Source organism: Hypanus sabinus, chromosome 2 (assembly GCF_030144855.1).
Source record: "Hypanus sabinus isolate sHypSab1 chromosome 2, sHypSab1.hap1, whole genome shotgun sequence".
Lineage (NCBI taxonomy): Eukaryota > Metazoa > Chordata > Chondrichthyes > Myliobatiformes > Dasyatidae > Hypanus > Hypanus sabinus.
In genome coordinates, this window is record NC_082707.1 from 130,555,386 (window position 1) to 130,568,394 (window position 13,009).

The 13,009-nt window shown below is 40.5% G+C and overlaps 1 protein-coding gene across 5 annotated transcripts in view; it reads right to left on the reverse strand.

Annotated features, from left to right (window-relative positions):
• The window catches only part of LOC132383862 (spectrin beta chain, non-erythrocytic 1-like), a 319,162-nt gene that overhangs the window by 145,048 nt on the left and 161,105 nt on the right, over positions 1-13,009 (reverse strand). For all 5 annotated transcript variants that reach the window (XM_059955064.1, XM_059955073.1, XM_059955068.1 and 2 more), the window contains exons 3-8: positions 11,916-12,067; positions 10,590-10,763; positions 7,493-7,584; positions 7,265-7,345; positions 5,018-5,133; positions 3,954-4,066 (exon numbers count right to left, since the gene is read on the reverse strand). In XM_059955064.1, coding sequence (XP_059811047.1) covers positions 3,954-4,066; positions 5,018-5,133; positions 7,265-7,345; positions 7,493-7,584; positions 10,590-10,763; positions 11,916-12,067 — 728 coding nt within the window. The remainder of the gene's footprint in view (positions 1-3,953; positions 4,067-5,017; positions 5,134-7,264; positions 7,346-7,492; positions 7,585-10,589; positions 10,764-11,915; positions 12,068-13,009) is intronic.

Below are 13,009 nucleotides of genomic sequence, written 5' to 3' on the forward strand. Positions count from 1 at the left end.
CAGTTACATGGCATGTAAAGGGTCGTATGGACTGTTTTTAGGGCAGCTCCAGTATTTGGTGCGTCACCAAGGACTCCTGCAAGATTCTGGCTGGTTGATCACAGCCTGGTACGAAGGCTCCAATGCATAGGATTGCAAAAGGCTGCAGAGGATTGTAGACACCCCCAAGCTCCATCATACACACTGCCCTCCCTACTGCAAAGAATATCTTCGTGAGGCAGTACCTCAAAGGCAGCATCCATCACTTTAAAATGTTGTTAAGGTGCCTTGTAAACAGTTTTGGCATTACAGGATTGTTTTCTGATTGCAAACAGCATCCATCACTAAGGACTCTCACTATTTGGGACAAGCCATTGTCTTGTTACTACCATCAGGGAGGAGATAAAAGAGCAGTTAATAATTTAAGAACAGCTGGTTTAAAACTGCTCCTAATACTTGTATTGGTCTACAAGAGATTTAAGGCAGCCAGATATGATTTAGCTTTGGCTAGTGTAGAGGCATAAACCACATGCACACAAAATCGACAGGTTACAAACTTCAATTAAAGTTTTGTTCTAATACACCTGCAGTCTTGGTCTAATATCCAAAAAAAGGCAAAGGGCAAAATTCATTGGTGTCATTGCATCTGATACAAGCTATCTGTTTCCACAAGGCTACCAGGTTGGTTAGAGCTAATTCAGCAGAATATAAATTGCATTTGGAGGTTTTGTCTGTGTGATTCAATGATTCAATAGTCATTTGAGTCACCAGGCCATAAATATGTTCTACAAAGCTTTCTGTATCATTGGGATATAGAAACCATGGTCGGGAGTGTTGCTGTGAAGAGTGCTCAATGTGAGATTATTTTGAGACTAGAAGGCCTGAAAGCATTTTTTTTCTCAAGTGGGAGTTCCTTCCAGTTTTTGCTTTCCACTGCTGGCTTTGTGCCTGCGAACCTAATGGGTCAGGGCCATCAAGTGGCAACGTACATAGCTCAATGCAGTAACCTGGAAAGCTTGCTATGGGAGGTGCAGAGGGGTTAGAAAGAATCGTGGGGTATCTAATTATTGGGGTGAGGGGGGTAGATGGTGAACAGGTCGTGGTTTCAATGATAGTCTTTGGAACAGGCTGAAGGGAAAAGGTGATGGGGAATCCCTTTCCAGCTCAACAATGCTCCAGGGTACTTGAGGGAACAGATGGTCAGATTTGTCCAGAGGTGGGCGGGGGATGGGGAAAATGGAGAGGTAGTTGATACCGCAGGAATCACTCTTGGCTTACTTTCCATACAAACTGCATTATGAAGGACTTAGCTCATTCAACCTACTTTTTGCTACTGTGTATTTTAAGACCTGGGAGGTATATCCAATAATTGAAAAAAGGAAGAACTAATATACTGAATGCATGAGTACGAGGGGTGATTGATAAGTTTGTGGCCCAAGTTAGAAGGAGTCAATTTTAGAAAACCTAGTATATTTATTTTTCAACATAGTCCCCTCCTACATTTACACACTTAGTCCAGCGGTCATGGAGCATACGGATTTTGACCTCCAGAAAGTGTCCACAGCAGGGGTGATTGATAAGTTCGTGGCCTAAAGTAGAATGAGATGAGTTATGCAGCTCTCGTTACATGCACGTGCAGTTCAACTCTTTGAGTGATTAGGCAGAAAGTTTGAAATTAATAACTCATCATAAGGCCATGAACTTATCCATCACCCCTCATATCTCCCACACAGGAGATTAGTGTGCAAACTTAAAGCACACGGTATTGGGGGTATGGTATTGATGTAGATAGAGAATTGGTTTGCAGACAGGAAGCAAAGAGTGGGAGTAAACGGGACCTTTTCAGAATGGCAGGCAGGGACTAGTGGGGTACTGCAAGGCTCAGTGCTGGGACCCAAGTTGTTTACAATATATATTAATGATTTAAATGAGGAATTAAATGCAGCATCTCCAAGTTTGCGGATGACACAAAGCTGGGCGGCAGTGTTAGCTGTGAGGAGGATGCAGGGTGACTTGGATAGGTTAAGTGAGTGGGCAAATTCATGGCAGATGCAATTTAATGTGGATAAATGTGAGGTTATCCACTTTGGTTGCAAGAACAGGAAAACAGATTATTATCTGAATGGTGGACGATTAGGAAAAGGGGAGGTGCAACGAGACCTGGGTGTCATTGTACACCAGTCATTGAAGGTGGGCATGCAGGTACAGCAGGCGATGAAAAAGGCAAATGGTATGTTGGCATTCATAGCAAAAGGATTTGAGTACAGGAGCAGGGAGGTTCTACTGCAGTTGTACAAGGCCTTGGTGAGACAGCACCTAGAGTATTGTGTTTTGGTCCCCTAATCTGAGGAAAGACATTCTTGCCATAGAGGGAGTACAAAGAAGGTTCACCAGATTGATTCCTGGGATGGCAGGACTTTCATATGAAGAAAGACTGGATCGACTAGGCTTATACTCACTGGAATTTAGAAGATTGAGGGGGGGGGGATCATATTGAAACGTATAAAATTCTAAAGGGATTGGACAGGCTAGATGCAGGAAGATTGTTTCAGATGTTGGGGAAGTCCAGAATGAGGGGTCACAGTTTAAGGATAAAGGTGAAGCCTTTTAGGACCGAAATGAGGCAAAACTTCTTCACTCAGAGTGTCGTGAATCTGTGGAATTCTCTGCCACAGGAAACAGTTGAGGCCAGTTCATTGGCTATATTTAAGAGGAAGTTAGATATGGCCCTTGTGGCTAAAGGGATCGGGGGTACGGAGAGAAAGCAGGTACAGGGTTCTGAGTTGGATGATCAGCCATGATCATACTGAATGGCGGTGCAGGCGCGAAGGGCCGAATGGCCTACTCCTGCACCTATTTTCTATGTTTCTATGTATGAATACAATATCAAATTGCATCAATTGAGGCTTTGCATTTCTCATCCAAAGCTTAGTTGAGAATAAGTGACACTGTAAGTGATGCTGAAGTGACACTAAATTTGTTCTACAGTTCTGAACAGTGGAAGCAAAGGACACACAACCTGAATCTTCTAGCCACAATGTTTGAGCACCAATGATATCAAATATACAGTCATACATGCTTGAATACTGTTGTGTCACAGCCTGATACTAAACAGATGAGAAAATGGACTTGCACAGCTACTGATCTCCGAAATATAGGAAAAGCAGGTAGACCGTGACCCCAAATCGCCAATTCAATACTGACTTGATGTCAGCACTATCAGCTACCAGCTGAGCTGTTTTTATAAAAATGTTTGATTATAGTTACTAATTCTTGATCACATTTCCTACTTCATAACCTCCATCCCTCCCGAATGAAAAAAAAAGTAAGTTTGTGACCATCAGGAGAAATGTGTGTTGAAACTTGGCTCTGTTTATAATGATGCAGCAAATTGTTGGCATGGAATCTGTAAAGAAATCATCCAGATTAGTTCCTCTACCCTCTTTAAACAGTTCCCCATTTTTTTTTCTTTTATAGCTATTGCTCCAATTCATTTTGAAAATTACCACTTCTTCCATCGCCAGTTCAGGTTATGCATTCTAGATCTCAACTCCCTGCATTGGAAGAGGTCCTTCCCCTCTTTGACCATTCTTTCAGTGGAAGTAAGTTCTGTTTATTTTCCTCTTACTAAAACAGCATTGTATTGAACAGCTTTACTCTTTCACTGCTCTCAGGAACAAAAAAATAAATCCCATTTTCTTGAGTGCTCTCTGACTAGTATCTTAAACAATAAGAGTTTTCCAGGAAAAGGCAAAAATGGCAACTCTCAAGAATTTCTCACAGGTAATGGGTGATCAATCTTCTCGTCAGTATACCAGAACTGTATTCTGCTACCATTACTTTATTGGATGAAGCCTGTTACCTAAACATAGAACCATAGAACATTACAGCACAGAAACAGGCCTTTTGGCCCTTCTTGGCTGTGCCGAACCTTTTTTCTGCCTAGTCCCACAGGCATTCTTTACGACACAAACCTTGCCAATCCTTTTCCCCTCCACTGCTAATGCCTTCATCTTGGAGAAATAATGGTAAAATGCCACAACATAGGTAATGATTGATTTTTCATCCGGATTCTCTGTAAAGACATCTGGGAGGGGAAAGAAATAGGAAAAAAGAGAATGCTTACTTTTTCTTCAAGATCAGTTAATAAAAGGGAAAATGCACTTTGATCACAACAATGAGATGTTATTCAATCAATCATGCAAATTGCACTATCTGAATTGGATCAAAAAGATTAGCTAAAATAAAAACCTAAACACATTACCTAAAAAGTTGAATAAAGCCTTTGAATTCCATGATCATTGAGGAAAAGAAAGCCAATTAGAGTTTTGCAAAAAGACAAAACTGGGTTTTTTTGAACAATAGGATGTGTTGTTCTGAGAAATGCCCACATTTACTGTGCTTTCCTAACTGCCCCTGAAGTGAGTAGGCAATTATGAATATTCATGTGCTCATTTCAAGGGCACTTAGGAATGGGTCTGTACTCATACTTAGGATGGAGTAAAGATGGCAGATATCCTTCTTTGAAGGACATCTCAATGAAAATGGTGGAGTTTTAACTACAATCTGGTGGTTTTGTAATTACCATTACTAAGGCTTCCTTTATATTTTTAAATTACCTGTCTACTTAGTTACTTGAATGGTGGAAATCAAATTCATGCCCATGTATAAATGCCAAGAATTTTGGCCGCAAGTCCGGGAACTTATTATTAACATATTAGATTACTTACATTATGCTATTGTTGCCGCCCATAAATTTTACATTTGGTAGTTTTACTCACAAAGCATTCAGACAAAAGGCTGCTAATGTCACATTACTTCAACCTTGTAAATACAAACAAATTTAAAGCAATCCTAGCCTAACAGTCAGAGAATTGGGGCTTTTAAGTATTGCTTCCCCTTCAATGTGATGTGTGTTCTGAACACCTGAAATGGAATATATTTTACAGCCCACTGTTCCATTGCAGGCTTCAAATCATGGAAGTCTATTTGGCTATATACACCCATAATTGTCTGGTAAGTTTTTCATGAAACTTACCCTCAGGATCCAACAGTTTGGTCACATTCAGATGCCTCTCGGAGACATCAAAGGCATTCTGTAAGTTGTGCATGGCATTAGACTTTTTCAGTTTGTCAAACTCAATCAAATCAGGCCTGATGAAGGAAAAACACACTGTAAGTACTTCTGATTTTCTATTTGTTGTTATTGTCGAATAAAGCTATGAATGAATTTTCATAGTGCTCTGACATTTTTGCCAAAATGCCCAATAGACAATCCAGATCCATTTTAAAACGACCTTACTGTGTTGTCCACACAATTCCAAAAGCTGGCTCCTAAAACTAAAAGTTATGCACCCCACTGGCAACAGTGACTTATTGTAAGTGCTTTAAACCAAGTTTGAACCCAAATACTCCTCTTTCCTTTATTATAGCACAGGTTCAAACATGAGCATAAAATCTAAATAATTCAATTAAATAAATGAATGAAACTCTAGCATGAGTGGCTTTTTTTCTACTTAGTATATATATTATGACTGATGACACAGAAGGATAGCTTAGCCCACTGACAGTACTTATTGGCTCAGCATGCGTGTCCACTACAGATTATGGCATTATCTAAAACACAAAATCTTTGGTTTAAAAATCAGGGTACCATTATACCAATAAAAATACTATGATGATTTTGTATCAGGTACTTGGGCCAGAGTTGGACAGCAGTGAACAGAAGAAAATCACTGGGCACACAAAGATAGATTAATCAAGTGGAAATTATATTTGACAGGAAATTTAAGATGTAGGTATAATTTCTTGAGATAATATAAAGTCTCAATTTTAAAAGGGTTCTTAAATTATTATGTAATGCCCTGGTTCATACTTTTCCTGTTATGCTGTATGTATTTTATTTAGCAGCTTTGTAAGACCAGCCTGTTCTGTTTTCATGCTTGTTTGGGTTATTGTTGAAGATGAAAGACGGGAGAAATGTGTGTCATCCAATTAGGATGGTCAAATTAAGGGGAGGTTTCTCTGGTGAGGGACACTAAGGTTAAGCTTGGAGTTTTTGTTTGAGAAGAGATGAAGAGAGAAGACGCAAGAGAGAAGAGGTCGTAGGATGGGACCGTGATTTGACGAAGCCAGGGGCATTGAGCAGCATTGACTGTGGACAGGCTTTGAGTTCCAACTTGTGCACATTTGACTGTTTCATTAAAATGGCCCCTTTTCTTTTCCCTGTTGCTCTTTTCCTCATCAACCCTTTAGTTGAATTAAGATTCATAAATATAATCTTTAAATCGTAGGCAGTGTATTGTCTGCTATTTTGTGGCACTGATGTGTAACAGGGTAGCAACTTACACGGCATCCACACAAACAGGGGTTTGGGGCAGGAGAGCGCCTCAGTCTCATGAGTCTGTGAGGCTGGAGGTTGTCTTCCCTGGACTTACACAGCCAAGGAAACCAGGGCTTTCAATGATGATAGAAAAAGATGATTTCCTCTGTTTAGACAAATTCATGTCATCTCCTATGAGATGTTTTCTGAAAATCCCAGCTATATTACTTCTGCATCTTCTAAATTCAACAAATGCAAGTTAACTTTGATAGATTTTTCCTTGATTATCCCACATAGCTGAACCTTTGCTCATGTGCTAAGCTTTATACAATGGAGACACAAAAGATGCTGGAATCTGGAGCTATAGACAATCTGCTGGAGGATCTCAGTGATCAAGCAGTATCTGTGAAGCAAAAGGAATTAAGTTTCAGAGTGAAGAAGTCTTGCATCAGGACAGGTTATAAGTCTTACTTATTTTCTCTTTTCCTTCCCATTGAACTCCTGTCCTCATCCAAGTGTACATTTGTTTGCCTCTTCATATGTGAAGAGAATGTAGATCAGAGAAATGAAGCTGCTCGTGCCTGCTTCTCTCTCAATGTGTTGTGAAAACCAGAATGGGCAATTCAGCTTCAGCTTATTTCATTACAAGCTCCACATCCTTAATGTTCATTTAGCTCTAAGTAATTTTCCTCCCTTTCCAAAGACATACCAGTTGGTAAGTTAATTGGTCTTTGCAAATTGTTCCATGATTACGCTAGGGTTAAATCGGGGATTGCTGGGCAGCAATGGCTCAAAGGGCTGGAAGAGCCTACTCCATGCTGCATCTCAATGAATAATAAATAAGTATATATTTGAAATGATCCTGATGAATCAGTTTCTCATCTTTAGTGACCTCCAACAATTGCTCCCTGACTAAAGTTAGTTACATCCTCCTAACTAGTGATAGACAAAGCCACACATTACCTGTGTTTGTGGATAAGGGCATTAAATGCCAAGCCATCTTTCCAACTTGATGTGAAGTTTCTGATGTTTACATTAGGGTATCTAGGTATTATATAAAAAAGAAAAAAAATTAATTTGAGATCATTTTACTTTTCATCTTTGATGGAAGTTCACACCAAAGTTTGCAGGTGTTTGCATTAAAGGTTGGGTCCACTGTAAGCTTCACACAAAGCAGCAGTAGTAACTCACTCTGCTGTTTTCATCTGACACCAAAGGAGAAGCGCATCCTTTGCTGATCGAGTCTCACTATAGTCATCGGTTTCCACCGTGATATCCTGGATCTGAAATGACAGATTAATCAACAGCCTTTTTAAAAAAAAAGATTAGAATGACATTTGAACTGCATTCACAAGAACTCTAGTAAGAACAATTGAAGTGAAAAATACATTTGTAGTCCAATCTCCATTTAAAACTCTGGAAAATTAAAACAAATCTAATTTTTATGTAAGTTGCAAACTGAAGGTCAAACTGTCTAGGAAGTCAACAACTTAAAAATTATGAAGAGAATGAGAGAAAACAGCAAGTGAGGGAGAAGGGTAACGAACTGAGGGAAAGTGGAAAGGGTTAGTGGGTGTAATGTATTATGTGAGTATTCGTAGGTCAGAGTGCGTATGATGCCAGAACGTGGGGTTTTGTAAAATGGAAGTCTGGTGAATAAACGTGTGTGTTTAATAGTGCGGTGCCCAAGTTACATTAACGCTACATGGTGTCAGAAGTGGGATTCAAACCCACGCTTCCATTTGGAGACCAGAAAAACCATATCCAGATTAATCCAACTATTGCACCAGTCGTGCATGCTCCAAGGAAGGTTCCGGTAGCTCTCAGGGATCGAGTAGTGGAGGAGCTACGTAGAATGGAACAGATGAGAGTCATAATGAAAGAAATAGAACCGACCGACTGGGTGAATAGTATGGTGACAGTGGTCACGGAGAAAAGGATTAGGATTTGCATAGATCCACAAGATCTCAACCGAGCCATCAAAAGAAAGCACTATCCGCTGCTCACGGTTGAAGAGGTTGTCTCCCGCATGCCTAATGCGGAATACTTTTCAGTATTGGATGCAAATCAAGGTTTCTGGCAGACCAAGCTGGATGAGGAAAGTTCCAAATTATGCACTTTCAACACGCCCATAGGGAGATATCGTTTCCTGCATCTACCCTTTGGGATTTCTTCTGCATCAGAGGTATTCCAGAGGTCAGTGGCACAAATGATTGAAGGCCTGGATGGAGTGGTCAGTATCATTGATGATTTGCTGATATGGGGTGACACTACTGAGGAGCATGATCCGAGATTGAGGAAGCTTCTGGAGAGAGCACGTACAACCTAAAACCGAACAAAAGTAAATGTAGGATCAGAACTACAGAGGTCAAATAAATAGGTCACGTACTCAGCGCTGATGGGCTAAAACCAGATAATGAAAAGGTCAGGGCTGTGGTACAGCTTCCACCACCTGAAGACAAGCAAGGACTTTTGAGCTTCATGGGCATGATACAGTATCTTGCCAAATTCATTCCCAACTCATCGGAGGTCAGTGCTCCACTTCGAAAGCTACTAGAGAGCAACACTGAATGGCTTTGGGAAGATGAACAAAAGAAAAGTTTTGAGACATTGAAGCAGTTGGTTACCAATGCCCCAGCACTCAAATTCTATGATGTCAATAAACCAGTAACAATGTCTATGGATGCCAGTTCGGAAGGAATAGGAGCTGCGATACTGCAGGATGGGAGGCCTGTGGCGTATGGATCATGAGCACTTACAGATTGTCAACGCCGATATGCTCAAATCGAGAAGGAATTACTCGCCATAGTTTATGGGTGTGAGAAGTTCCACCAATATGTATATGGCAAAGAAATCCGGGTTGAGAGTGATCACAAACCACTTGAGAGCATCTTCAAAAAGCCACTTCCCCAGGCTCCTATGATGCTGCAAAGGATGCTTCTCAGGCTACAGAGGTACACTCTCACAGTTTCCTATAAGCCAGGAACAGAACTGCACATTGCTGATGCTTTGAGCCGTGCTTACCTCAAAGAGCAAAAGGAAGAGAGCTGGAGGTCAACTGGGTTACACCTCAGCCACCTATTTCTGAGAACAGATATCACGAATACAAATGGAAATGCAGGCACAGAGGTTACTTGAGAGACTGACTCTGAAGGACAAGCACAGTCACAGTTCTATCGCACAAGGTCTGGGAGACAAGTCAAACTTCCAACTAGATACAGAGACCAGATCTACCTACAGTCTCGCACAGCTTGAGACAAAATCACACATGTTATAAGTTCCAAGATGTGAAATAAAAGGTTTATTAGTCTATGTTAGTAAAAGAAAATATACTGCTGTTAGCTTTGTAAGACACAATGTAGAATACAGTATAAAAAGTTAAGATTTTTATTAGTTTATGTCATGGCTGTTGTAATGTTAGAAAGTCATACCTGGAGGCATTGTTTTGGTAATTCACAGTATTGTAAAAAAAACTTGAGAAGGGGGATGTAATGTATTATGTGAGTATTCGTAGTTCAGAGTGCGTATGACGTCAGAACGCGGGGTTTTGTAAAATGGAAGTCTGGTGAATAAACGTGTGTGTTTAATACTGCGGTGTCCGAGTCACATTAACGCTACAGTGGGTACAGAAAATGAGGAAAGGGAAATTTCAGTATGAGGGCTTGGAGGAAAAGTGGATGAGGAAAGTAGCCTGGAGAGGTGAAGAAGGAAACAGTGAATGGAAGAGTGGGAAGTGGAGGGTAGAGGAGAGGGATAAAGGAATTTAGCGAAGAGAGGACATTAATAAGAGGAAATCATGTGGGGAAGGTAATGAATTGAAAGGAGAAGGAAAATGAAGTGAAGGGAAGAAACAAAGGAGTGAGGAAAAATGGTAAATGGAGATCAGGGAAGTGGAAAATCTGAGGGTGGAAAAGAGGAGGAAGGACTGAGAAAAAGCACAAGAATAGAATATTGGGGAGCAATTTGATAAAAGGAAAATCAGAGCTGCAAATATCTGTGTCAATAGTAAAGATTTATCATTAGCATTTTAGTCTCCCATCATCCACGAGGATATGATGAACAGTTGAGACAGTAGCACGGATCTCAATCTCCTTAAAATAAGCACTGTGGGAAGAACAGCTGACTTACAATTGGCATTGCTTTAAATCTTTCTTCTAAGATGCAAATATCAGAGCTCAGGAAGCAAATACAGTATTGGAAAATACTCACTGACAGCAGGTCAGTTATATATCCCATCCCACAGATACATTTTCCCAGAATAATCCCCAGTTTTAACATTCCCAGTTACCTGGAAGCGAAGAATGATGGTCCAAATAAGTCCGAGTGTCAGTCGGTGGCTCCCATCGACAATATCATGGGACCCCATATTTTCCAGGTGCACCTTCTGTTCCTTGAGAAACTGGAGAGCCTTGTCAACATTTTCCAAGCAATGGATTCGCATCCGACCTCTCGTTGGCTTTGGCTGATCAGGTAGAAAAGAACATTTTCAGTGCAAAGAAATATTCACCGCTGTCTGCTATCAAATTAAAGGAAAGCTGTATAAAGACCAGTGGTTATTAAATGAAGTCCATCTCCTTGCCATCGTATACAAAACCGAGCGTTCAATCCCCTTCTCATCGTTCAACCTCCCATCCCCTAACCACCAACCACTTAGACTACTTCAAGCCTCTGTCACTTCGCAAGGTGGAATTCTCTACCACCAGGTTTCTGCTCTTACTGTTTCAACTCTATAAAGAGGGTATGAATTGTATTTCCCCTCACCATGATAAATACTCCTCCCAACAGCATACAGGGAAAGACCAAGTGACAGGAAATTTTGAAATGCGACCCCTTACTGAACTCAATGCGAGTGTCTGCTGTCAGTTTTATGGTTTGTGTGTTTTATGCATGATCCTACTATAAACAATTCATTAATACATTTAATTCAGTACTGAATGTAATTGAGAGCCTTATTTAAAATTAATATTTAGTAATGTGATTTCTCAAAGCACAGGAAACCCATGTATGAAAGGCAAGTAAGAGTTGTTGGAGCAAGATGGTTAGAGAATTCTGCAGCATTCTCTAATGCCTCCATCTTTGCCAAGTCCACATCTCTCACTTGTCCACTTCCTACCAGCTTCTGCAGAGGACTCCCGAGGTATGTTTTCCTGCCAGGACAGTGAACAGCCAAGTTAGCTGGCTGCTGTACTTCAAATGTAACAAGAATCTTAATCTCACATTAAGGTGTGCTGGATGTCTGTATCCCGAGCGCTGACATACATGCAGCATCCTCCCTGCCAATGCTTAAACTCTGGGGCCAAATATTTTCATGACCATTCATTGGTTGGAACTTTATATTTCGTGAAGATAAGACTGAAGCAATTAAGCAACATGTAAGGTGAATAGATAGAGCTGTTCTATTATCAAGTATATATTTCCAGAGCTAATTTTTCACAATTCTGAAGCACAGTTGTATAAAACCACTTAATTTTCATGTGTTTGTGGAAAGCAACACAGATTATAAATGCTTGCAGAGATATTCGGAACTTAATTATTCCAATGTCAAAATCAATCCTCAACACTCCATTACAGTCAAAACCATAAACCATGAATTCCATTAGAGTGGAGAACGTACCAGTAGCTCCCCTGAAAGAACCTCCAGCAGTTTAATGAGCATGCGGCCATCCCGAAGATCGGTGTACAAGTCAGTAATGCGGCAAGTCACACGTGCCAAATGAGAGTTCACCCATTTGGTGAAGGTCTTCTTCTGCACAACTTCACGTTCATCTGCAAAACGACCAATCAAATCAATTTCCTGCATGCCATCTTTGTATTTGGCTCCTACACTTATTTACTGTTGGTACCTGGTCACAGTTTGGACTGCATATTATTGGCGACAGGAATAAATAGTTCAAATTCAAGTGATTATTTCACCAGACAGAAAATATCTTAAAGCAGTTCATTATTTCTCTCCAAGCCTTCAGCCAGCTGCAAAAAAATCAAACTGGAACTTGATCAGTTTTATATTTGAAGTTGCAAGAGCCATTGTTCCTGATGATGTAGTGAAGCCCATGGAGCACAAACCAACCTGGTGAGTGGGCTGTCAAAATGTGTGCTGTTCTTTGCATGCTCTGCCACTGTTGGTTGGATTATCTCAGAACACCAAGTGACTACACCGTGAGCTTATCCAGTCTGGAAATGGTTAAGAAGCTCTCGTTGTGATGCAGCAGATCAGTTCCTGATGGCTGAAAAACTAATGATCTGTGACAAGGAAAAATTTGCTGGTTTACATCAGGTACCAGCCTTCCTGCCAAAAGTCCCCTGCACAGAAAGTGCTGAAATGCAAGCTGTACAGCTGCTGGGCAGCAAACATCAGTGGACAGAGGCACACTTGAATTGGCAAATGCCTTCTTAATTGCAGGAGGAAAGGAGATGGGATGGTGATCGCTTATTGACATCCAATTATTTAAGGATTATGCTGTTCTAAAGAAAAATTATTGTGGAAATGCTGAATTACAAAATGTGGTGCTCAAAGTTGTGATCCTTGCTTCAAATACAAAGAATCCATTAAATGTTGTCAATTCATATCAGAATATAATTACCCATATAGTTCCTGAACTCAGCCATGTAACATATTGATGGCAAAAGCTTTATCTGGATATCTATCAGCCAAATATCATGCTTAAAGGTTCACTTGATAATGCCAAAGAACCAGACACTTTGTATAGC